The sequence below is a fragment of the Hypoxylon fragiforme genome (assembly GCF_022984875.1).
Source record: "Hypoxylon fragiforme strain CBS 206.31 chromosome Unknown GGS25scaffold_9, whole genome shotgun sequence".
Classification (NCBI taxonomy): Eukaryota; Fungi; Ascomycota; class Sordariomycetes; order Xylariales; family Hypoxylaceae; genus Hypoxylon; species Hypoxylon fragiforme.
In genome coordinates, this window is record NW_026054764.1 from 1,432,561 (window position 1) to 1,458,588 (window position 26,028).

General features: G+C 47.4%; 8 protein-coding genes across 8 annotated transcripts; 4 read left to right on the top strand and 4 right to left on the bottom strand.

The window, feature by feature from the left end:
- Nucleotides 1–2,279: 2,279 nt before the first annotated feature.
- On the bottom strand, nt 2,280–3,332 carry GGS25DRAFT_507324 (uncharacterized protein). Its single transcript, XM_049262380.1, has 3 exons — nt 2,934–3,332; nt 2,431–2,862; nt 2,280–2,337 (listed from the first exon to the last, which is right to left on the bottom strand). The coding sequence occupies exons 1-2, from the start codon at nt 3,157–3,159 to the stop codon at nt 2,714–2,716; spliced, it is 375 nt and encodes a 124-aa protein (XP_049113096.1). The 5' UTR covers nt 3,160–3,332; the 3' UTR covers nt 2,280–2,337; nt 2,431–2,713.
- Nucleotides 3,333–7,125: 3,793 nt separating this feature from the next.
- GGS25DRAFT_451752 (uncharacterized protein) lies at nt 7,126–8,189 on the bottom strand. The gene has a single exon (XM_049258839.1). The coding sequence runs from the start codon at nt 7,965–7,967 to the stop codon at nt 7,362–7,364; it is 606 nt and encodes a 201-aa protein (XP_049113097.1). The 5' UTR covers nt 7,968–8,189; the 3' UTR covers nt 7,126–7,361.
- A 1,474-nt stretch (nt 8,190–9,663) lies between these two features.
- Nucleotides 9,664–10,768, top strand: GGS25DRAFT_451787 (PMSR-domain-containing protein). Its single transcript, XM_049258840.1, has 2 exons — nt 9,664–10,098; nt 10,178–10,768. The coding sequence occupies exons 1-2, from the start codon at nt 9,741–9,743 to the stop codon at nt 10,525–10,527; spliced, it is 708 nt and encodes a 235-aa protein (XP_049113098.1). The 5' UTR covers nt 9,664–9,740; the 3' UTR covers nt 10,528–10,768.
- Nucleotides 10,769–11,277: 509 nt separating this feature from the next.
- GGS25DRAFT_525476 (uncharacterized protein) lies at nt 11,278–12,968 on the bottom strand (the record flags this gene model as incomplete). The annotated part of the gene is made up of 2 exons (XM_049264792.1): nt 11,278–12,871; nt 12,925–12,968. The coding sequence occupies 2 exons, from the start codon at nt 12,966–12,968 to the stop codon at nt 11,278–11,280; spliced, it is 1,638 nt and encodes a 545-aa protein (XP_049113099.1).
- Nucleotides 12,969–14,184: 1,216 nt separating this feature from the next.
- On the bottom strand, nt 14,185–15,837 carry GGS25DRAFT_507338 (inhibitor of apoptosis-promoting Bax1-domain-containing protein). The gene is made up of 2 exons (XM_049262381.1): nt 14,981–15,837; nt 14,185–14,920 (listed from the first exon to the last, which is right to left on the bottom strand). The coding sequence occupies exons 1-2, from the start codon at nt 15,535–15,537 to the stop codon at nt 14,434–14,436; spliced, it is 1,044 nt and encodes a 347-aa protein (XP_049113100.1). The 5' UTR covers nt 15,538–15,837; the 3' UTR covers nt 14,185–14,433.
- Nucleotides 15,838–16,030: 193 nt separating this feature from the next.
- GGS25DRAFT_507339 (uncharacterized protein) lies at nt 16,031–17,911 on the top strand. Its single transcript, XM_049262382.1, has one exon. The coding sequence runs from the start codon at nt 16,306–16,308 to the stop codon at nt 17,284–17,286; it is 981 nt and encodes a 326-aa protein (XP_049113101.1). The 5' UTR covers nt 16,031–16,305; the 3' UTR covers nt 17,287–17,911.
- Nucleotides 17,912–19,651: 1,740 nt separating this feature from the next.
- On the top strand, nt 19,652–20,106 carry GGS25DRAFT_525479 (uncharacterized protein; the record flags this gene model as incomplete). The annotated part of the gene is made up of 2 exons (XM_049264793.1): nt 19,652–19,848; nt 19,971–20,106. 2 exons carry the CDS (start codon nt 19,652–19,654, stop codon nt 20,104–20,106), a joined length of 333 nt encoding a protein of 110 aa, XP_049113102.1.
- A 2,027-nt stretch (nt 20,107–22,133) lies between these two features.
- On the top strand, nt 22,134–25,830 carry GGS25DRAFT_451983 (RNI-like protein). The gene has a single exon (XM_049258841.1). It carries the CDS (start codon nt 22,661–22,663, stop codon nt 25,613–25,615), a length of 2,955 nt encoding a protein of 984 aa, XP_049113103.1. The 5' UTR covers nt 22,134–22,660; the 3' UTR covers nt 25,616–25,830.
- Nucleotides 25,831–26,028: the final 198 nt, after the last annotated feature.

The window sequence follows — 26,028 nt, forward strand, 5'->3', positions numbered from 1 at the left end:
AAACGTTGAAGAGAACCTGGGTTTGCGTGTTGTGGTGCCTTGCCTAAAGTATGTACCTATGTATGTATGTATGTATGTATGTATGTATGTATGTATGCATGTATGTATGTAGGCATGGGCAGGGCAGGGCAGGGCAAGGTCGTGCAAGAATCCGATCACCGATGGATCACTGATGCATTGCCGCGCGCGCGTGTGTGTACGTGCGTGAGTGCGTGCGAGCGCGCTCAGGTCCCGAGTAGGCATTTGCATTGTGCATTTCGCATCGTAGTAGGCTGCATGGGGCCATAGAGCATGGAGCAATGGGGCAGAATGGAGCACCCACCATACCCGGATTGGGGACGGGATATACTATGTTAGAATGAGTCAAGATGCATGTCGGCGGCGGCAGCGCTATTATTGGATGTGGAATCCACACAAATGCGTTTCCCCCTCATCATCATGCTCAACTGATCGCGAGGGGAACACGTCTTTTCTCTGCTTGGCCCGAGAAGGGAAGAGGGGGGGGGAGATGGAGATGGAGATGGAGAAGAAAAAGAGGAGTGAGGGCAAGAAAAAAATGCAATACAATGAACAAAGATCGACGTAGGTTACCAGGGATAAAGAACGGTAGCATCGAGGAGGGCTGTGAAAAGAGAAAGACAATAAGTTTCGACGCGACAAAATTACAAAATTACGCTTCTCATTTTCTCATTTTTCCCATAATTTTTTTTGTCGTCAAATACATATTCACTTTTTTGAAATCGGAAAATAAAGATTGTCAAGATTGTCGCGATTGTCGTTCGAATACGAGAAGGCTTCACTTCGCTGCTATGCAAGAACCTACGCACCGCATACCTAGTTTCTTTTGCTAGTAGCCCTAGACAACATTTCTTTTTAGTTATACCTAACCTAGTCGGTTAGGTCTTGTTAAGGTATGTATGTATTGTACAATATGTAGTTGTAACTACTGCTAGTAGTAAAAAAAAATATGCAAGCTGGCAGATATAATTCAGCGGTACACCGACAGAAGTGAAAATCGGAGACAGATGTGCCAAGCCTATAGGTATAACTGGAGCCCGTTACTACATTAGGAACTATCCCAAAATTGTTTGATTAACGGCAGCATTCCCCTTTGCTCATCACCTCGAGTTATCCGAGAGATCGTCTCACGGTTGCTGCTCTCGCGGGCGAAGGTGGACACTTTTCGTAAGTAGACATATCATATGTGTATGTGTATGCGTATGTATGCGTATGTATGTATGTATGTATGTATGTACATACTACACATAACATACATACATACAGGTAGGTACTATCTAACTATCCATACCTACATGTAGCATACATGCATACTATCAGCATACATAACATACATACAGTATACTCATACATACCTACCTACCTAAATGTATGTAGGGATGTATACCAAGTTACCAACATAACACACACACACACACATCCAACTTGTACACAATCAGGCAAGGCAAGGTAAGTTGTCAGGAGACCTTCGAGGCCGCATCCGGTCCGTTTATCCCCAGAAAAAAAACGGTTTTATTTTTTTATTTTGGACAAGCGAGCATACCCGCGATTTGTCAATATTCCCTCACCCTGCCAACAACGGGTGATCGACCCCCTTCTTCATGTGTGTGTTTGGCCTACCACGGTTCTCTCCATTTCTATCGAGTTCCATTCTTGTTGATACGATATCGGCCGAAAAGGGATCCCGCGGTCTTGGCTGCGTCTACAACATCGCACTCGTCACAGCTAGTGGTCAGACTCGGTAGGAGCCGACGATGCCGAAGGGGAAGGGAAAGAGTGAGAGTGACGAGTGACGAGTGACGAGTTCTTTTTTAATATTTTATTTTGGGGAATGGTGGTGGTGGTAGTAGTAGTAGTAGCAGTGGTAGTGATGGAAGTGGTGTTTCTTTTTTTTTTCTTTTTTTTTTCCCCTTCCTCTTGGGCTGCTTGGGGTTACATGGGTTTATTTGGGTATCGTAGGGTATGATAGCACGGATTATAGCGTATCATAAGGTATCATAGAGTATTTGTAGGGTGTCATAGGCGAACACCACGTGGTGAACGTGGTTTAGCTTCTTTTGCGTTTGGGCATATCGCAATATCGCAATTCTCGGACAGGGCAAAACGGGCAAAACGGGATATGGGTTGATGTGCGTTGGGATGTGCCTGATATGCTTGATGTGCTTCCTGAATAAATTCGATTCGAAGCTAGGCCTTCTCGTCATTCGCTTAAACGGCAACACACTCCTGCTTACCTGGCACTATTGGCAAATACCCTTACATCAGGTTGTACCCAGGTAGTACTAGGTAGTACTGTACTATGTAGTAGGCAGGTGGTGTCTGTGGAGCTTGTCAGCCAGCCATTGTGAAGCTATTGATGGATCGTGCATTAGAACCAAATTGGGATGGATATTAAGTTATTAATCCACATACGAAGATCCTTCAGGGTCCCCGTTGAAGGGCCACCCCAGCTCATAATTTCTAGTCTAGCTTCCCCAGAAGGGAGGGGGAGAGTCATCACCAACTTTGAATTAAATTCTTCATCAGAGACACAAAGAATCTGAAATCTGAATCTCAGACACACCTCAAACTCACACTCTCAACCCTTCTTTAATACCAACCCGACCATAGCTTCGTTCGTTCTTATATAAATCCAAAACAGCAAAACTCCTACTTCTACTTTAGTATTACCTTAGTATTCCACGTGTTTCTTCCTTCATACATACATACACACACACACACACATACCTACATACATACACATACACACACACACATACACACGTGCCTCAACAAGGGAAAAAGGGAAAAAAAAAATACCAAAACCAACCAAGCTAGTCCCCAGCTCTGAACCTATCTCGGCCTGTAAGTGGATGGCCCACGCTTCTGAAGCTACCTACCCAAAGAACGTTTCATCCTAACTTGACCGACTCTAGGTTGCACAAGCACAACACAGCACATATTGTCTTTCCCATCCGTCAGGAACATACACAACCTAATTTTACACATATTCCTATCCCGGAGCGGATAACTATTCACAAAACCGACAATATGCAAATGCACACGTGCGGCAACTGTGGAACTGAGTACACAACAGGCAGCTGTTGGTACTGCCATCCTCAGAACAAGCCTACGATGCCAACACCAAAGGCACACACGCATTGCCACTAAAAGGGGAATGAGGGGGACCTATCACTCGTTTGTATAAAGGAAGGGAGGGGGAGAGAGAGCGTGTCTGTGCTCGGTTGAGGGGACGGGGGAAAAAGCCGCCACCACCAACCGATTTCGATTCGACGTCCAACGATCTGGGAACCAAAAAATCCGGCCTGCCTTCACCTTTTTGACGAGCGACTAACTTCACTCGACAACAACATTTTCTCAACATTTTCGCTATATTTACTACTATACGTCTAGTTCGTTGTTTGTTCGGATTTATAATACCCGGCACAAAAGCCAGCGAGCGACTCGGACAACCAACTACACCAACATAATTCCATAATCCTATATTATCTACTACTTAAGGCAAAAACCTGCCGACACACACACACATACACTTATTACTTATTACCTACTATACTACCACCAGGCACCGGATTTTTCTTTTACCTTTCCCATACCATGGACGTCATTGTGTTTTTTTATACTTCACTGTACTGGAGGTCTTTGTTACGCCTCCCCTAAGGGGCCTCTGCTTCGAGGTCTTGATGCATTTTAGTGGCCCGCTGCTGGCTTACTTCACGAAGAAATGATCAGGGGGTTATTGAGGGTTTTCTTATCATCAGAACCTCGGAGACAGCTGGCATTTGCAAAAGGCGTTAATATCATGATATCACTTTACTTTCCAAGGGTTTTTTTTATTACTATTATATTCTCAACAACAACGGGGGACGGGCATATTTTTTTAATTTTTATTCTTTCTATTTTTGTCTTTGAACAACTCACGAGGGCCAGGAAAAGGGAAAACATCAGCTTTTTCCATTTGGTCGGGATCTTTTTTTTTATGTCATCAACAACAGCGGAAAGCATTAATTCTTTATTGTCCAATTTTTATTACTTTTTTCGAAGGATATCACACACACACATCAGCAGCAGCAGCAGCAGCACCCCGGCCTTAGCATCATTGGATATTACCAACAGCATGCCTCTACGATTTTATTGATATCAGGAATGTTAAGGCGCAACGAAACAAACCAAAAAACGCAGCATCACACAAGAAGGAAAGGGAAAAGCGTCTTGTTTTTGTTTTGGTTTTTTCTTCATTGGGAACGCGGGATAAACCTTTCGGACGACTACTGCTACTTACTCTTTTCTGTACTCTACTCTCCTTAAAAAAACACCCGTCCCTTATATAGGTAGTCTCATTAGTTTTATTACTTAACTTCTTAATGTTATATTAATAGTATAGTTAGTACGAATGATCAAAAACAAAATAAAATAAATATATAAAAAAAAACCAAACACTTACCAAGATATCTACCCCTCTTTGACTACTTACACTAACTAGTACTGGTGATGTGATGTGATGTGATGTCGTTGTGATTGAATTCCTTGCCCGGCTCCTTCGGTTAAGCAGACTACTAGGTAGACTATCAAGCTAGCATTAGTCCGTTGTAAATTTGACTATTCCTGTTCCTTCGATAAGGCTTTTCCTGTTCCTATTCCGGTGATACTACATTGATAATTCTATTAATAGTGCGTTTTCACTTTAAAAAAAATCGTCGTTGGTCAATCTTGCTTCTGCCCTTTACACCCATATCCGGCCTGACGTTGCACCGCCTTTGCCCACACATACATACATACATGAATGCATAGTACTATATATACCTACCTAATGTATGTACATGCACATGCAATGTAGAGCTGCTACACTACTGCTCGCGCCCGACCCCCCGATCCCCTCCCACCCCAATAATGCACACCACTGCTGCAGCCCAGGACAGTCCAGAATCGTCCAGAAGTTGGTTCCTGCGGGCTGGGTTTAGCTCGGCTTGGGGTAGCACACGCCAAAGGAGCAACCTCCGGAGGCTGCAGATTGGCAGGGCGGCTCCCGCCATGATCTGATCGAAGCTTTCTGCTGCTGCTGCTTTCCGTAGATGTGGGAGAGGTAGCACAAGACAGACACACACACACACACACACACACACACCACACGGTCACATACACACACGGGGTCACACACGCACAGCATACCTACCTAGCTACAGTATGAGTTTAAATAATACGCATGTAACTAACCCTATTTTATATCCCACAAACACTCCTCGCTGTAAATGGTGTGGGGCCCAGACCACTCCCGCCGCACGACGTCTTTGCTCAAAAGGGGGAATATGTGTGCATGTGACTAACACTGTATCGGGTCTATACCTAATAAACGGCCCCCCTGCCCTCGGATGGCAAATACCAAAATATCGATGAAGAAATAGCGGTTCGGCCTTCTTTAGGCTTTTTTAAGCTTTTCCCCATGGGGTTCCGTCCCGTACCACACAGCAGGCGGATCCAGGGGTAGAGGTGGACGGGACGGGACAGGACAGGACAGGACAGGACAAGACGTGATAAGACAAGCCAGGGGTAACCTTACCTTGCCTTCCTACCTAGCCTAATCAAGTTTTTTCTTCTTCTTCTTCTTCCAATTCGGAATTGGCAGCTAATAGAGGAGGAAGCGCGGGACCCCTGGCTAGGCGATAATACAGACTGTAAATAACCTATGTATATATATATACCTAACCTAGGTACCTAGCACTCCGCCCCCCGGGCCGAGGTTACCAAAGGACAGACAGACAGCCATCGGAGCGAAAGCCATTTTCGGGAGCTTGAGAAAACAGATACACTAGTTAGGCCAAACCTACATAACAGCAAGCTATTCCGCCCTAATAAGCACCTCAAGGATCCGACTCCTGTTACCGAACAGAAAAAACTCGAATGACCTTGTTCCGCAGGGTCCAATACCTAGGTCCTAGGTAGGTACTCTCATTCACACCTTCCTAATTCTAATCCTGACATCTTCTTAACTAACATACCTAACCTAGTCATGTACAGTATGTACCTAACAATGATACTCCATAATCCCCGTAAAACACATGGGACTTTTCCATTAGGTCTGGTGTGATGTCCTTTCGTTTCTAGCTCGGAAGGATCTGCCGTTATCGGGTCCAATTACCGAAGGAGAGGATAGGTGCTATGTATCATGTATGTATGTATGTAGGTAGGTACATACATACCTAGGCATGGTAAAAAATTTCCGGAAGCAAGAAAAGAAAAGAAAAGGGAAAAGGACTAATTTAGAATTGGCCTTGGTTCAACGTGGCATTCGGGTAGTTATGTATGTATGTATGTGCCTACTACCTAGTACATACTTGCACCCTCGGACCATTTTTCCTGTCAAGAAGCCTAGTGGAAGGCCCGGCGGGTTTTAGCATGGAATCCGAAAGGGGCTTTTGTATTGTATTGTACATGCATGCAATCGTAAGTCTTCGCGCAGGACCTTCGATGTTTCCATGCCTTGTACTTCGGTCATGTGACGGGTTCCTTGACCGGCTTTGAAGAACTCTTGAGCGGCACATCATACTAGAGCATAGTTACTAGTTAGGTATGTAGGTAGGTACAGATGTATGTAGCACGCCAAGCAAGATACGGGAGAATGCGAACAACCCGAGGAATCCGAGCTACTTCCCGAAAGCTTAACCAACGGGGTTCCGGCACCCGCAGACTAAGTAACCTACCTAGGTAGGTATGTATGTATGTATGTATATAGGCAGTATCTGTCTCCCGTCCACTATCCTCTATCTATGGACCAAGGCTTCAGTCTCTAAACCCGTGGGAAGTATATTATATTATACCGAGATTAGAACATTGTATATTTTCAAACCAGGATCACCAACAGTACCTAGTTTAGGTAACTAAGATAGACAAATTCCTGAAAGAAAGGGGTCGCTAACAAATCTTGTAATCTCTAAGATAAAAACATCCTCACCATCACCATCACCATCACCAAACCCCCCCTTTTTTAAAAAAAAAAATGGACATTGTTGTATTCCAAGGTCTCAACAACTCGAGATACAGCCCAATCCACACAGGCGCACCAGTATAAACCAAATAAAGTAGAAGCTCATCTCGCTCGTATAAATACCCAACCCAATATGTAAATAAAAATAGACCCCAAACAAAGCTTTATCTTTATGCCGCACCAAAAATCTATGCATGTACATAGCATACCAGGTATCAAGCCAAACAAACCACCCAACAGCTCCTCAGCTCCTCCTCTCCTCCTCCTCCTCATCGCGCATAAAATGTAGAAAATCAAGAAATAAAAGCGCCTCCCCTCCCTTCCCCTCCCTTCCCTTTTTATTCTCTTTTTTTTTTCCCACCTACGACAACGGGAACTCCGCATTCCTCGGCGACCCGAACGGATTCGGATCGTTTCCATCGCCACCATTATTAACGTGGCCAAACCCGGCACTCGTCGGCGACAAGAACGTCGCCGTCATCGGCGTCTGCGGCTGCCCCTGCGGCCTCTCCCTCTCGGCGTACACCGCGGTGCCCACGGCCGTGACCTGCAAAAAGCACCCCAGGACCTCCCTCTCCTCGAACGTGACGGCGACGACAGCGTTCGCGCCGCGCGCGACGCAGTCGCGCGTCATGCGCTCGAGCGCCTGGTCCCGCGCGTTGTACATCATGTGCGTGAGCGCGCGCACCTCGGCGCCGGTGACCGCGCCCTTGAGCATGGACTTGGTGTCCTTGAGCGCGTACCCCGTGCCGCCGTAGACGGCGCCGAGGACGCGCGCGATGCGGTAGCCGGGGAGGGAGGGGGTGGTGGAGGTGAGGATGGCGGGCGCGGCGCTGTGGGGCTCGTCGGAGGGGCGCAGGCTGCTGAGGTTGTTGGGGACGGGGGCGCCGTAGGAGGCGGGGCGGCCGTTGTTGGCGTTGCTGTTGGGCGAGGGGATCATTAACGTGGTGCGGCGGTTGGTGAGCATTTTGGCGGTTGGTTGGTGATGATAGGTTTTTAGTTTAGTTTATCTTATTTTAGTTTTTGGTTGGATGGATGGGTCGTGATATAGGATAGCGGAAGTAATATAGGAGGAGGAGAAGATGGGACGATCAAAGGTAAGGTGATCGGCGGCGAGGAAGGTAGGTAAATGTTTTTGGGACGCGGTTGGACGCGTCGGTAACAGGAACCACAAGTAGAGGAAAGAAGGTAAACTAAAGGTTAGGTAGGTAGGTAAGTAATAAATTCTCGAAGCTGCCCAAATGCGGTCAAAATCTGATAGGTAGTGCCCCTGGGGAAACTCATATGGATCGCCCCTAGAGATCGTGGTGAAATTTATCAGATCGTGATCTGGAGAACGACGTCATGTCATTCGCGAGGCCTCACGAATTTCACGATAGAACAATGCAGGTACAAATGCAGGTAAATGTAGCTCATCGCTTGATATTTCCCTTGACCTGAAACGTCGTCTGCAACATGGACCCGAACCATCGTTCTGGACGTGCCGCATTCTCGTCTGCACATGCCTCAACTCGTCCAGAGTGTGCCCAGCGCACGGCTTGCATGGGAAGATCTTCGCAGGGTTCTGCAACGTGCCAAGACCCCCCTGTCATGGCTTGCCATGGCTGATCGAAAGCGATCCAAGTCGATTTTTTTTCCAAAGCTCTCTCAGCTTGGCCCATCGTGGCGGTACCGTTACGGTATGGCAGGATGCATGATAGAACCGGATGGTAAATGACGTCGTTGACGATGAGTGATGTTTAGGATCGTGAAAATGTTGAGTTATGTTCCTTGAAAGCCGGCTTACCTACTTGGGACTCTTGGTCCTGACCTACCTGGCATTTTTGCCCAGACGAGTACCCAAGCTTTGAGGCTCCTTACACTTGAGGTAACATGTAAAATGAATGACATGTTCGAAAATGCCTCACTTATGCTGCTACGTTTGAGTATATCGATCATCGATCATCGATCTTATATCATCTAAGGGGCTTTCACTGTCAGCTGTTTCAAGGAAGCTCGAGTTTTGCGGAAGCTTTAAGCGGCGAACCGTATTCGCACCGAACGCGAGCCTCAGCGTAACAGCTAACTTGGACTAATTAGTCGCAACGACCGGCGGTCTGGAATGAGAAGGGTGGTCTCAACTAGGTATGAGATGAGACACAAGCAACAACGTGATTAATATAGAAATTCTTAATATCGATAGGGCTGAATCTTTCGAGATACATGATAATTAATAGAGCGGTTAACTGCATGGACTCGTGCATGCGTGTATGCGGCATTTGGAATCTAAATTAATAGCTTCCAGAACACATAGCTTGGGATGGCACGGACCACATACCGGCAACAGAACAGTTCCTATCCCTGTACCTAGTACTATGTAATTATGTACATGTACCTCTGAATTGTATAACATCATTCGTCAGGTAAGTGGCGTTGGATAGATTTGTCATTCTCTTCCCCTCCAGACGTCACCTACTACTAGTAGTACACAAGCTTATTTAACATCTCTTTGGAATAATTACTACATTCCCCTCATTAGGAATCAATTAACCGTTAATCCAAATGCGGCCAGCTTCATTCCAAGTTTAAAAGCTAAAATCTTCCCACTTATCTATAGCCTAGCAGAGATCTACCCGTGATCAATAGTTATATCATCTACCTAATCTTTCTCCATCTCCAGTCTTTTTATACATATCGCAAAAACTCCACCTACTTACTACTAGGCAAATCAACCTAACCTACCAGGTAGTGTATATATTTCATGACCACACCAACCACCACCCCGAAGCAAATCCTCGCCACCGCCCTCCTCGCCCTCGTAATCGCCATCGCAGCCATGGCCTTCACCATGCCGACCTTCGCGTCGCGCCTCTTCCGCCCCTTCACATCCGCCACCCGCCTCGGCATATCCCCCGACACCTCCGGCGGCAACAGCGCCGCAACCGCCATCCCCGAAGGCGCCCAGAAAGCCACCCTTGCCGCCGGCTGCTTCTGGGGCGTCGAGCACCTGTACCGCAAGCACTTCGGCAACAAAGGGCTGTACGACGCGCGCGTGGGGTACACTGGCGGCGACGTGAACAGCCCCTCGTACCGAGCTGTGTGTACAGGGCAAACCGGACGTGTGTCCCTCCCCTCCCCCCTCACACCCCCAGCCCATACCCTACCTAGGTACCCTTAACTAACAAAAGCCCCCAAAAGACGCCGAAAGCGTACAGCTGCACTTCGACCCCCAGCGCCTCACCTACCAGCAAATCCTCGAGTTCTTCTACCAGCTGCACGACCCGACGACCGCGAACCGGCAGGGGCCGGACGTGGGCCCCCAGTACCGGAGCGCCATCTACGTGCACGACGCCGAGCAGGAGCGCGTCGCGCGCGACGTCACCAAGCGCGCCTCCGAGCAGTGGTACAACGGAGGCATTGTCACCGAGATCGTGAATGCGGGGCGATGGTGGGACGCTGAGGAGTATCACCAGCAGTATCTGCACCATAACCCGAGTGGCTACGAGTGTCCTACGCATTTCCTGAGGAAGTTTCCGCCTTTGCAGTGATGGATGGGTGGATTGATTTGGCATTCAAAAGGTGGCTGCTACCCTATATACGCTTGCTAGCACTTGTGGAGAGGATGAGCTAGTGTGATGTCTCGCAGCGTACATGTATACCTAGGTTATATCACGCCACGAGGACTCGGCAGTCATTGCAACGACTAGTTACAGAACCTTCTGTCTGGAAATCAGGGGTCCGGGGCTAGGTAGGGCCAGCCATCCTCACGACTTTTGCTCGATATCTGTCCTGCAACCAAAGTAATCTAGGTACCGTTTAGGTAGCAACTACGCATACACTGCTTGATTCATAACAAGTAGAGCAACTCGAGAAATTTCCAAAACAAACCTGGCCAATTTTCTCTTTTAAAAAAAGAAAAACAGAACAAAATCTCTCCCTGGGATAACATTGGAGTGGTCATAATTCAAGCTCGCTAATGAAAAATATATCGATCTCGTGACCGTCATGCTAATTATGGCCAAAGTAGAAACCTTTATCCGCTTGCTTATTCGTTCGATCGTTCGGTGCCTAGGTAAGGTACCGTCTATCCTAACTCCTGGCTGTTGTGAATATATTTTTTTGAAGGTCAACCCATTCTCCGCGATGCCGGACGCCTGCTGATGCATAAACGCATGACAAAAACTCTGAATATCCTTCCAAGTGATGCGCAAAATTGAAAATAATGGGATGTCAGAACTCCTCGGCCATGCTTCGTAAGAAATAACGCCTACCTCTCTTAAACAACAGTTATGTTGTCATTAATAGTCCGCCTCTTCCAGCGGATCTGGATCCTCTATCCAACCTGTCGCGGGGTTGCAGCTGTGCGCCGAACTCCACCCACTGTACAATCCCTGGCCCCTCGCTGCACGCTCGGCCCACTCTACGGGGTGCATCCTGTCGAGATTAATCTCGCTGATCCGTGGCTGGTGGTCGAGCCGGGTTGACAAGTCTTCGAACCGCGTACATATATCCCCATGCACGTGCTTCCGCAGGTAATGCCTCAACGGCCGCCCGTCTCGATGACTATCCCACTTACTGCAGAAGTCAAGTCTACCCAAGTCTATCCACGTCGTAAGAACGAAGCCCCAGCCGAAGGGTTCTGGTAGGGCCACCACATCCAGGCTAAAATCCGTAGTGCAGTTGCTACAGCTTAGAACGTCCCCTAGTGGCGCCGGCACGTCCATTGGGTTCCGCGGAGTTGGAGAAGATTGCCACTTCAGCCTCTCGTGTATCATGTGGCCTTCCTGCTTCGATGCGTCGAAGTTGTTGTCTCCTTTGAAACTTCCGAAACACTCTGGTGAGTGCTGTGGAATTTCTTCGTCGCCATGATCTTGTGTGCAATGGGGGTTGATCAGTTGGTGGATTAGAGAGGAGTATACCGTACCCCAGGACTTGTGATAGCATGCCGGGTAAACCTTTGGTAGTGTTAGGAACGAGCTGCTAGCCGGTTGCGGGTCCAAAACTTGTTGACTGAATAGCCACATGGCGAGTGATGACTTAATGGTCGAAGATATGATTTGCTGGCGTCTGAGAATCATATCATCGTTGCGATATCGCATTCGCAATGAAATTTGTACCAAGATTCCCTTCTGGTAGAACGTGGCGGTGTTGTTGACCTGTTGCATCAGGTATCTGTACTCGGCGCCGTGAAGTCGGCGTTTAGTGATAGTGCGCAGCAACTTTCTAGTCGCCCGCGAAGGCATGTGATGATCCATAGACCAATCGCTACATCTAGCAGCCTTATGTGGGGCGTAGGCGCGGTCTCTGAAAGCCAAAAAGGGGTCGTGTAGCTTCTTGCATTTATAACAATAGACAATGTCCTCCATATCGTAGTCCACGAGGCTGAGGAGGGTGCCACGCACTTTGGCCCTAGGGATCGGTGCTCTCTTGATGAATCTACCTAACAGCTTGTAGGGCGATTGCTCCTCGGTGTCTAGGGGATCGAGCCTCTCACACGATCGCAGGAAACGAGCCATGAGCTCCTTGTTGACAAGCGCTAGAACGCCAATATGGGCGTAACCTAAGTAACTAGTGATATGGTCGAATAACTCCTGGGGAAGAGATAGTAAGCCAGCACCTCCCTGCTTAGGTTGATATCCCGTCGAGCTCACCCTACCAGCCTTACGTACAAGCCTTGAAACATTTTCATTGCTATTGCTTGGAATCAACAGGTCAGCCGGGGTGGGAGCCGGGGTGGGAGGGATTCCGAGTGATGACTGATCGTCATTATCAGCTGGATCGGTGGAACTTCCCCCTTCATCATGACGATATTTATGCGATCTAATGGAAAACTTTTTGATGAGACCCTTCAATCGCTTGCTAGGCAACCCCCCAAGTTTAGAACGAGCATTTCTTTTAAGTAGGTTAGCCAATATTACTAAATACATGGTATGAAATTCACTTACTTCAACATCTGTCTTCCATTGAATGAAGACAAATGCTTCGCCATGGCTGGCGTGAAAGAGGGTTCCAACGAATTGGGTATTCTCGGAACCCTCCTTGTCGAATGCAAGTTGATAAACGTAAGGTAGTAGTGAAGATATTTGAACTACCTGTAGTATGCTTAGTAAATATGTATAAATAATAGTGTTGGATGAATACCGTGTAGGTAGGTACCTATGTATTGGATGCTTTGCAGGAGGGGTACAAGAGTAACATAACATCATGATTTACGTAAGATGGAGAAGATACCTATGGATAAGGGCATTTAATATTACTTACTGGGTAGGTAGATGGGAAGAGAGGCTTCAAGTATCTTGAAGATGGCGGTAGGTTTAACTACCTATGTACTGAGTAGGCTACCTACTGAGTATTGTACCATGTAGATAATAGGCTACTGAGAGTCTGAGCTAAGTAGGTAGGTAGGTAGGCACCTTAGGTACATAGGTAAGTAGCATAAATGTGGTGAGTTATACGGACCGACCGGGTACTAATGACGACGACGACGATGATGATGATGATGATGATGAAAATGAAAATGAAAATGAAATTGATGATGCAAATGAGAAGGTAAACAAATCAGAAACAACGTTTAATAACGTTGAATCCCAAAGTACAGTGGTTCGACCAACGTACACCGAAGAAGTCAGGCAGGATATATACTACATGTATGTATGTACATTGATCCATAATATTTTTAAAGAAAGGGTTGAAGTTGGAGACTCCAGGTCAGTCGATGGATCGACCGCAGCATGCAAGGTTTCTAAGGTTCAATGTTGCTACAAGTGCGCCTGCTGCCTGCTGTAAATCTAGGCCTAGGGGCAGGCTTATTAGCGCATGTCTAGGTACATCTAACCTGATAATTCCAACTGTAATATGGATAACTGCATGTGGGCAGGTACACTACAACGACCTGTTGAGTCACTCGAACAACGCCTTACCAATTAGATCAGCTCAACACATCGATGTTATTCCAATGTTCTTACTTATGTACTACCTAGTATGTACTCTACATGTCACGGGTGCAGTTCTTGGAAATTGACTAACGTCTCAGCCACCTGAGGCGAGCTTACCTAGGGTAAGCATACAGATACATAACATCAACTCGAACAAGCAAGGTATGTATATAGTTACGCCTACTCCTAAATATATCGTATATCACACCAGCGATCAGTAATCGACCAACATATTACCACTCATCTATACAACTGTGCCTCAGGATATAATTTTGAAAAGTTGTGAAGTTTTTATTTTATTTTCTTTTGTTAATACAATAGTAGGTACAACATTAAACAATCCTAACCCTGTCTGTGTGTAGAGAGAAGAGTTTCCATTCTGCCTATGATACGTTCATTAAGCCAGATGCTGCTTAATCTCTTGTTTCGAGTCCAGTTCCGAAAGACTTGCTTTATCATGAGTCACACCCATACCATCCACCCTTGACACCTTCCTAATATTATATCCCACCCACCACTCTACTTCCTGCGGTTTTGCTGCATCATCAGGATTTGAACCATCCTGATGAAGATGTTCAAGAAATCCAGCTCGAGCGAGATGCTCTCATTTACCGGGTCCTTCTTGATAATGCCTTGTTCAGCTAGGCGCGAGTGGTGGAGAATCTTCTGCACATCGTAGAGGGTGAAGCCACCGAAGACGGCCAGTCCACCGTACAGCCAAAGGCTTTCCGTCATGGCTAGAGTTCGAACAGCGGTTGCTGGAATCACAAGCGGTGCGAGGCCCGAAACAGCCACGATGGCAGCACCAGCTAGAAGAGGACCACCGATATACATATACTTCTCCTGCTTGGCTGTCGCACCAACAAAGGAGATGGCTCCCATCATCGCCACCGTGTACAGACCAGCACGCGCGATCAGAGCACCGGGAGCGAAAGCAAGTAAGGGCGCTACGAAGGCGGCTTGAGTGGCGTTGAAGGCAGTCCAGAGAGCGTATTTCGGAACATAGCTAGTCCATGTTAGCTGACTTTTATCCAGTAACGGTAAGGATATAATAATGACTACTCACTTATCGGGGTCGATGGATCGGGTTCCAATCATGGTACCGAAACTAAGAGCTAAACCACCAATAGCCACGGCCCATGGGCTTGTCACCATCAATCTATAGACGAAACCACTCTGAATCATTTGTCGCGCAGTGAGACCGATGATGCCGATTCCAAGACCAGTGTGTAGGAAGGTTGAGTTGAGGTAAGCTCGCTCAAACAGCGGCATGCCGCCATCCTCACGGGTCTCACGGTTGAAGACAACATTAATGGCGATGAGAGTGCCACCAAAAATTGCACCACCAGTGAGGAGTCGACGGATCAACGAACTCGAGTCCACAGGGGGTGCAGTGGACTGTTGCATGTATTGTCTCGACGATTGTGCGAAGGTGTTCTTCGGTATGGTGCGCAATAGCGTTGATGCGACAATTGTTCGTGAGTTGAAGAAGTTGGATGCCGGCTTAGTGGATCGATGGAACGCTCGGGCGGGAGCTGCGGTTCGGAGAGAGGACTTTGTGAAAGCTGGTATTTTAGATGCCAGGCGCATAGGGCCCTGGCGGACCATGATAGTAAACGACATTTTTGCGTTCAACCGTTAGGAATGAGGTTGAAGGTTGAAGGTTGAAGGTTGAAGACTGAAGACAAACGAAAAGAATGGTGAAGGTGGATAAAAGTATAGAAGTTGTGGTTGAGAGAAAGAATGCGGGACAATGACGCTGATTTGATATTGTTCCGAGAAAAAAGGCTGATGTAATCGCCCACTGTGACTGGTGACTGGATAAAAAAAAAGACAGGTGGAGCAGAGGGCGGGAGAATGAACTGGAAAGAACCGACCAGTTTCTGCACTTTCCTAACCCCGCCACAGCAGCTGTAAACTCCGGAATAAAAGATACGAGAGTGTGTACAAGGTACCTCGGTATAACTACATAACTACTAGGTACCTAGTACTACTAGAATGCACATGTGGATCACTGTGGAGTACAGCTTAATTTAGCGCTCCCGAGATAGTTACCAACAACTTCGAACATTTAAACATTCAAAAACGTTGGTACATACATAATTCGAACCTTTCCATCTCACCAACTTGCAGTGAAATGAGGTTATTCCTCACTACACAGTCTGGTAACTTAGACACAACACAAAGTCTAAGTAGGTCTACGGTACAGTTGAACTGACCAACAGGTGTATGAAACTGTTGATTGGATTTCGCAAAACATGAAGGTAACACAAACTAACCTGCTTTCACAATGCCCAAATCTCCCCAGCGGCCTTGTTCCACCTCCTCTACTCTACTCTACTGTCCTCACCTCTCTAGCACTCCATCTTAATCCTCGGCATCTTTTCCAACATGGATGACTTATACTTTGATATATTATCTGGTGACGCCTTTCCTTCATCGGACACTCCATGTGCTTGTTCATTCTGCACTCATATGGTCAGCGATGTTCCATGCGAAGACTGCCTTGAAAAGTGCAGCAAGCTTTGCTGGAAATGCTGGCTTACAGTGAAGCTCCACGAAAATACTGAAAAGCCGAACAAGTCAAACCTGGAATTTGTGACTAGCCAATATCGACAACTGTCAGGCAGTCACTTCATGTCACTAGAGCCGGGTCCTCTTGGTCTTACAAAACTGAAGATATCGCACCAGCCAGCTCTAGAGCATTCATTCTTGCCTGGCTATGAGCCCAGTGACACGAGTAGTGAAGTCTTCTCCCCACTCGGTGACTGGAATGATGGATATTTCGAACAATGGAGAAGAAGAGACTACCAGGAACAAAGTCGGAGAGGAAGCCTGGTAAGACCCAGGACTCTTGCCCATACCACCCTCCAACAATCTAGCCCCAAGTTTCCACTTTTGCAATACAACGTCGGTCTTTATGAACATTGGTTTGACAAATCCCACCAGGAGTATCACGAAAAAAGCTATAAGGAACAAGTGAAGAGACACGGCATGGGGTGGTACGTCGAGCCATGGGAGTATCGTATGCGATACTTGTTGAACATCGACTTTCCTTGCGTGATTCGATTGACGAGTCCAAATGTTGACCACGATGCGCCGCGTTACATGACCGAAGTTTGGTTTTGCTTCGCCGGTAAACGATATTTCACATTTTATGGGATGCAGCCTTGCGGAATCTTAACATTGCCCTATGGTGCTAGGGCGATTGCTTGGAAACGACAGATATGCATCGAATCCCCCAGCCTCTACATATGGTCATTACACATGTGGTCTATACTTTCAGATTTCGTCGCCTGGGCATACCGTAGATGTATGGCGGTCGCCCAGAGAGCTCCTAGTCTTATCCAAGGACTAGAAGAGGTAGATTAGCTGATCTCCTTTCCCGGTGAATCGCCCCCACTGTATAATAGTTGAGAGTGATATTTGCAAAGCCTCCGAGTTCGCGATGTCAAGTTTCCCTAACATAATTGAACGAGTACTTTCTGGCTGATAAAGGTTGAATAGTTAAATGGTGAATTCATTTCGCCATCTACCTAATTCATATTCGGAGCGATCTCCTACAAGGACAATTCCGGCGTAGAATATGCCATGTCGAGGTAAAGCCCATATCATGGGAAAAGTGGCACGTCATGCATAACCTATACCGCCTACTTAAGCACTTATTTGGCACGTATCTATGGTGCTTGGGGTGAAGGAAGTTGGTAGAGATCCTACCAATGTTGAAAGTCTCGAGCACGGAGCCTCTAATATCGGCTATCCTGTACGCCTGTATGACCCTGCCGAGATGCCGACGAAGCAGTAAAGAGAGGACATCTCGCAGAAGCCCTAGACCTAGGTTACTGATGTAGCTAGTTGCTATAAATGGAAGGGAATATATCTGCCCTTCGGATGCAGGGACGCTGGCGAATATAAACTCCTGGATCGACACTGGTCCCTGTATAGATCATTGATGATCTGCTCCCCTTTTATGATATACACCTCGTTATAGTTAGTTGCCACAATTCAGGGGCACCCAATAATCTCAGATATCTATCTTATATCTCGGACGCCTATTGACATACGTACATACATACCTAGGTATCTCCAGACAGATATGTACTGGATCTTGAAGATCCTATTCGACGTACTTCCTTCATTGGGCAGATATGAGGTTTGCAGTTTCCGTTAGTAATGTATTCTAATGTTCCTAGCTACTCGGTAGCTAGCTGCTTGATTCCTGTGGTCGGGGACCCCTTTTCCGGTGTTGCCCCCTTCTCCATAAGACAACACAACCCCGAACCATCGCCACATCTACAGGGACCGTGTAGATGCCGGAGTGGACAACTTGTTAGACACGTCAACCCCAAGTATTCCTATTTCTTCTTTTAGAAAGAGGAGCCTTATGACATGTCTGAAGTCGACACTATAGGGTCATTGCTATTTAGATAATTTCAGGGGAACACTTATGCTTGATTGGAAGATAGTAGAGACTTGAAGGGGGTTGAGGAGACATGTAACCCGTATGTGACTATGGACATTTTTAGTACTTGGTGTAGAAACCGAATGCCAAGCAGACACTCCCCATCATCTTTCATCTCAAGCTGACACCTCCACCAGGTTAGTAAAGGCTAGTGTACCATTCTGAAATCAGACTCGGGCAGTCCCATCGTGCACAAGCCACATCTAATGTCTATATTAATTAAGAAAACGACCCTGGAGGTACTATTACTAGGAAAACTGCCTGGAAGCTACAAGAGACCAGCATTCAGCTTTCCCATCTTTTATATAAACTGGTACCCTAACTCAGCATCAGCTGGCAGTTTAGCTGTTAATTTTTTGCCTCCGGGAAACACTTTGGGAGCTCTTCTAGGATTAATTTTACCTTTAGCCCTTGCCCTGTTTGCCAAGACTATTTGGACAATACTTTAAGATTTAATACCCCTGGATAATTGGTGAAGTGCCGCTAACTAACTGGATCACTTACCATTCCCGCCCCGCGGCGTAGTTTCTAAATACCGGTAGTACAGTAGTTACACATGGGTTTTGGGAGGTTCAGTGTAGAATTCGATATGAGCTAGGTATAACTACTATCTAAGAAGACTATAAGCAGATAACAACATATATCTCAAAGATCACGCAAGAGTATAGAAGCACATCATAGAGATATTTTCAGATGCATGACAACGCGAATACAATGGGGATTAGAATCTGATGATATGAGAAAAAAAATGGAAGCCTATTGAGCAATCGAATGGGCCATTAGTCATGGGGACCTTGACTTTTTAAGACCGTATGTTGACTGGCAGCTGAACATTGTCTTTCATACGAACCGTGGTTCTGTGGTAAGGGGTAAGATATGTACTCACCGCTATGATACGATAATGCCACTAACACACTCTCCTCCTAACGGGCTCCCGCCTTTCAGCTACACTACCAGGGCCCTGCTCCGGACATCCTTGAATCTGATTGGCCCGACATGGCTTCGAGAGCCTCAACGAAGACGGATACTGTTGTAACCATCCTAGCGGGCAATTTACTGAACCACAGTGATAGAGGCGAATAACTCCTGTGTCCCTATGTACTTTGGATGGGAATCGTCAGGAGTGGGCGATCAGCTATAAAAGCGCAGCGTCTGCCGCCAATTTTGAAGATGCGTTCACACCAGCACCGCAGATTTTCCCAAGTCCCAATTCCCACACACAGCACCTGCCTCTCCCACCTCAAGCCAAACCACCCCCCCACCAGTCCTTTCACCATGCGTGTCTCCGCCATCGTCATGACCGCCTTTGCGGCGCTCGTCTCCGCGGCCTGCCCTGGCTCCGAGGAAGTGAAGCCGTGGCCGTGCAAGGCTGGCTCGTTTTCGTGCTTGGATGGCGACAAGATTGCCGCGTGCGGCCGGGACCTCAACAGCTGGTCGATCACGAACCACTGTGGCGAGAACCAGTCCTGCCAGTACGATAAGGGCATCCCCGTCTGCAAGAACTGTTAAATTCCGCTATCTGCAGGTTAGTCTCTTCCAAGGAAACCCCCTTTTTTTGATTTCATTCTTCGTTGCTGACTTTTATCCACCACAGGAAACAACCGTTAAACCCATCTACTCAGCCCAAGAATCATGACTCCTATGCTGTGGGAGCGAAACGACACGTCGGAAACATCGTCGGGAAGGGCTGTATGGAGAGCAGGAAATGGGGGGGAAACTGTGGGCCGTGATGCAGCAAAATCCTTTGGCTCTTGCTGGATTAATGACGGTAGTGGGAAATCTGTTGGTGGACTGAAATGAGTGGTGACTATTAGGAGTTATGTTATGCTGTGAGTGGACAGCAGCAAAGCAGCCTTTATCTTTCGTGGGCAGTAGGCAGTTTCTAATACATCTGGCGAGAGTGCGTATCGTTCAAATAACAAGTAGCACGCCAATAACCAAACAAAATTCCCTCGTCTTTATATCGTGTGTAGTTGTGATTGGCGTCTAACGTAAGTAACCTACCTACTCGAAAGAAGTTCAAAGAACACTGATGATTGCTTGCTGTCGCTTCCGTTTCATACCTAGGTGTCTTGTCATGTATATGCTATATCCATGGATGCTTTATGTTTCGAATCTCGAAGCTGAATATACATATGTAGGTAGTAGCTTATGGGGGGCCACGTGATACATGGATTCAATCCCCTCTGCCCTATGATGTTCGTACCTACCTAGGGTATAGTTACTATGCGAGAAGCTTAATGTTTGTATAGAATAAGGGGTGCCACATGACATGTTCATATGTACCTACAGGCTACAGTACGTACCTAGGATAGCTCATAGCTCGATGAATAAAAATAGAGACTGCCATGTGAGAGCAAAAGATTCGGTGCCGCAATATGGTCCGTGCTCAGATCCTCAAGCTCTTACTAAGCATGTTAGATACCTAACCTAGGTACAGTAACTAAAACAAAAGAAGCAGGCACTGACGGAGATGAAGCATTTGGCAGGTGAAGAAGAACCCAAATTCTAGATCTGCATCAGCTCCCATCATACATGTGTAAGTACTATGTAACTAGTTACATTTTTTCAACTTTTTTTTACTCCTTGGGCCTTATGTAAGCGCATACATGTACATACAGCACGGCACAGCACAACACAGCATAGCCCAGCGCATCCTTTCTGTTGCTTGCTTTCTCTCCGCATTTTTCACAACTATTGCGGTTTTCTGCATAATGTTTTCTGCATCTGCACGCGCAACAATCACATTGCATATTTAGCTGCTAGGGGCCTAGGGCTGCTAGGTACCTAACTTACCTCATACATATACATTAACAAAGAAAACTGACGTCTCATACCTACATACCTACATTATCACCAACATCGTACATATCTTACTTATACATGCACATCACAATTTATTTTAGACCTTCTTTCTATATATACTACTACATTCTGCCATGCATGCATAGTAGTGCTTAGTTTTGTCATGATCCTGACAGCCTGATTTGCATTGGCCTTTTTATACTGCCTTGAGTGTTTGTCATCGCCATTGTTGTTGTTTGTAGTCCTAGTCAGCGTCACCCCTGAAAGGACGTAGAAGATTCATATCCCGAACCTCCTCCTAGCCTCCTAGCCTTGTACATAAGGTATTATTCTACTCTTACTGTATTGTACATACCTTTCTGACTGTACCTTACCGATAGGTACCTAGGTTGTGCCATATCTTACTTTACAAGATTCCTTATTACCCAGGTACGTATGCACACTGCCTGTCCATCTTTTGCCTTATTACTTTCGGTACGAATTCGAATTCGAGATAGAAGAAGTAGACGTTTGGAAAGTGACAAATAAAAGTGAAAGGTGAAAGGTGAAAGGTGAAAGTGAAAGTGGACGAGGAAGAGGAAAGAAAGTGGAAGTTGGAAGTTGGGAGTGGCTTTCTTCTTGAATGTTCACGCCCACACTTTGTCTCCATGTCGATGCGCAGCATACTAACTAATTTGAATCCTTACGAAACTTGTCTCTTTCCGCGGGGTCCTTTCTTCTTTTTTTCCTTCCTCCCTCTCCTTTCTGCTTTCTTGTCTCGGAGATAATTGAATCACCAATCAATTTCCTACTTGGTAACTGTGCGACTAATTGTAAGTTCTTTATTGGCTATGCGATTGCTCATTAAGTTGCAATATTGCAATAAGGAGAAAATGCACACCAAGCTAACCAGCTTTCACTTGTAGTTGGAATATTCAGCCTCGAACGACCCCGGTAACGGCCTCTCGACAAATCGCGACTATTCCCAAAGCACGCGGTAGCCTTCCCCGCCATGTGTCTTCGCTCATTTGAGTGACAGCTTCCCCGAAATTTCTAGAGCACGAGTCGAATAAGTTTCAGTTTCAGTCCTGGCAATGACGCAGTGCTGCCTCTAGCGTCAATAGCTCGACCTCCCTAGACCCAGTACCGACATATACTCTCTAGCTCCTGTGTTTCCGCTCTGCTTTCAACCAAGATCGTCGCACCCCAAATGATAAACTAGGGGGGGGCAATCATAAAGAATCCTTGATAGAGACATTGGAAGACCCCTAAACCAGAAACCCCGTCTCTGGCGCTGTTGTCGCGGCTAGCTATAGCATGAACTGTTCCTTGCCTAAAGTGACAGACTTCCGTTATCCCCTCACTTAGCGAGACCAAGGCAAACCCCAGGCCAATACCTGCTTTCAAAGAGGGAAGGATTGATATCGCTCATAATCTAGGGCTGGCAATACCGTAATTTACACATATTAAGCCCTTCAAGCCGAAGGCTCGTCGTTAGCCATGAGGAGGAATAGGGCCTCCCACTCTCCGCCTTCGTCCTATAGGGCGTTGGCTCACCATCCGGCTAATGGCCTGCCTGCCGATTCCGTGTCCTTGATTAGGTCATTTAATAGCGAGACAAATCCGACCCGCCCGATACGCCCATCCCCACTAGCCGCTTCCACTATCCCTGATATGCCGCTTGATCTACTCGATCGCATGAGATCTTTCCCGCTCTTCATGTCAGCCCCCGAGGAATTCTTGGTAGCTATAGGCAAGCATTTAAGACCACAGGTACACTCCGCCCACGACCATATCTTAACCGAAGGCGATGAAGCAAAGGCTATGTACTGGCTTGTTCGGGGGGTCGTTGGTGTAACCTCAAGGGACGGCGAGGCTGTATATGCTGAGCTTAAGCCGGGTGCCTTCTTTGGTGAGATCGGGGTTCTCATGGACATGCCCCGAACTGCCACCATTGTTGCGCGCACGAAATGTCTCCTGCTCGTGCTCAAGAAAGAGGACCTCCAATTGGAGTTACCCAAGTTCCCGGATATGGAGAAGGCGATTCGAGAGGAAGCCCATGAACGTCTCAATATTCTCAACCAGAAGCGTCGGGAGAGCGGGCAAAGTCTCAAAATTTCCAAACATGGGTTGGCAGCAGCACGAGAAGTTGTTCCTGGTGAAGTATCGACGGGGGAAATTGGTGTTATCAAAGAAAGGTCCACAGTAAACACCAAGAAGAGGAAATCGCCGAGCCCAGGCTCGGTCGAAGATCCGGCCGTAGGCAGCGCCCTGGGAAGTGGTCTTGTTCACGTGAGACAAACGCTTAGAGAGCTTCCCCTGTTTTCAACACTACCACCCGATATTCTGCATTTTCTCGGCATGAGCGCACAACCTAAAACCTACCCGCCCTTTACCGACATAATCCGCCAAGGGACAGCTGGCAACGAGATATTCTTCATTGTACGCGGCGAGGCCGAGGTGATTCATGAGCCACCCGAAGGGCAACCGCAAAAGAGGATCACGCGTTCTGTTATAAGGCCACGTCTAAAACAGGGACAATATTTTGGAGAGGTTGTTAACATGGGTCTTTCGCTTCGACGTACAGCTACTGTACGATCTATCACAGCCGTCGAGTGTCTCATGATCAATGGCGAAGCTCTGGAGGAGTTGTGGAGACGCTGTTCACCAGATATAAGAAAACAGGTTGAAGACACGGCCAAGACTCGAATTAAGTCAAAAGATGAGGACGTTGAGATGGCAGACGTAGATCTAGTGGAAAGTGATACATCAGCGCCGTCAACGCCGACGACGCGCCCCACGCCCCAGGTCATATTCACCACACCCTCAAAGCCCGCTTCACCGGTCATGGACGAATCAGACCAAATGGGACCCAAAGATCCAGATCCCTACCTGAGTGTTGATATGGAAAATCTAAGAAACCGCCGACGAGGTTCTCTCGCTCCACCCACACCCCCGCTGACTGAATCGCCTGGATCTCCTACCAATGGCTCACGCTTGCGCAAGATTGACACCTCTCTTGCGGTCAAATTTCCGGTCGTGTCTATTTCTCCAGATTCGGAGGTCCCTAAAAAGAAGACGAAGATACTGTCCAGTCGAACACTTCCTACCCAGGAGCCTCTCCTCCCTGACGACATCCTAGTGATGATATTTCAATTTCTCGACGTTGCAGAGCTCATTCGTTTAAGACTACTCTCCTCTCACATGCGCAAGCTTCTCACCACCTCACCAAAAATATGCACTCACGTCAACCTTTCATTATACAACCGCAGGGTGACAAACGAAGCGCTCATTAACGTAATTGCACCATTTCTCGGACCACGACCAATCGAAATAGACATTAGCAACTGCTTCCACATTACCGATGAAGGCTTTCAGGCGTTATGGAGGGTCTGCGGCAGAAATATTAAGATCTGGAAGATGAAGTCTGTTTGGGATGTCTCGGCCAACCAGATCCTAGATATGAGCGAGAATGCCAAGGGTCTAGAGGAAGTCGACTGGAGCAATTGTCGCAAGGTCGGCGATAACCTACTCGCTCGTGTAGTGGGGTGGGTGATCCCCGAGAGTGCCCCTTCTAACCCAAAGCAAGTCGTGATATCGAGCTCAGCCGCAACCGCTGCGCGTCTCAGAGCTCAGCAGAAGCCGCATACGCAGACCATAGTCCTGCCACCTCCTGGTACCGTCGTGGGTTGCCCGAAGCTTAGACGCCTTAATCTATCATACTGCAAGCATATAACCGACCGTTCCATGGCGCACATGGCGGCCCACGCATCGAACCGACTAGAGTCTCTATCCCTTACGCGCTGCACATCCATCACCGATGCCGGCTTTCAGAGCTGGGCGCCCTTCCGATTCACTAATCTAACACGCCTGTGTCTTGCCGACTGCACGTACCTGTCAGACAATGCCATCGTGGCGCTTGTCCATGCCGCCAAATGGCTCACCCATCTCGACCTATCATTCTGCTGCGCGCTGTCAGACACCGCTACCGAAGTGGTGGCTCTGGGCCTACCCCAGCTACGCGAGCTGAAGATGGCGTTCTGCGGTAGCGCGGTCAGCGATAATAGCCTGGCGTGCATCGCCCTACACCTAAACGACCTCGAACGCATCAGCGTCCGCGGCTGCGTGCGTGTCGAGGCTAGCGGCATCGAGAGCGTCCTCGAGGGCTGCGGGAACCTGGTCTGGGCCGACGTGAGCCAGTGCCGCAACTTGGAGGGTTGGATTAGGAACGGTGGAGTGACGCGCTGGGGTTATGATGAGAGGGTTTTTAATGATGATGATGATGATGACGCCTCCGTCGATAGTGGGCCGACCAGCCAATATTGTTCTTCGCCCATAGCCGTGGGTGTGGTGTCCCCCCCGCCAAGCAGTAGTCGGCGAAGCAGTGTTCGAAGCGACCGTGCTAGGGCTGGGGTTGCGTTTGTTGTCGAGAAGGGCGCTGGAGGATTACGCTGAAAGGTTGGGAATCTTGGGAGAACTAGAAATCGAATGCACTTTCAAACAACCAGAGAGAACTGACAAGCCTTAACTACAATATGGACTGGGCAGTATTCAAGTTCAACTCATTGGGAAACGACAGCCATTCTAGGTAACCTACCATGATTTACCCCTCGTCATGTCATATGCATGGGTTTCAAATACATACATGTTGGAGTTGGCGTTGGAGTCTATGTATTGGTCACTTTTTCACATACACTCGGGAGCATACGGTTGGGAGCATTGAAGACACATTGAAGCATTGAGGGTATTGAATTGCCTGAGCAAGTGAGGGAACATAGGCAACTTAGGCATCGAACTAGGTACATAGGTAGTTATCCTCGAATCGAATATAAAGAGGATGGATACATCGGGTTTTATATGTATGTTGT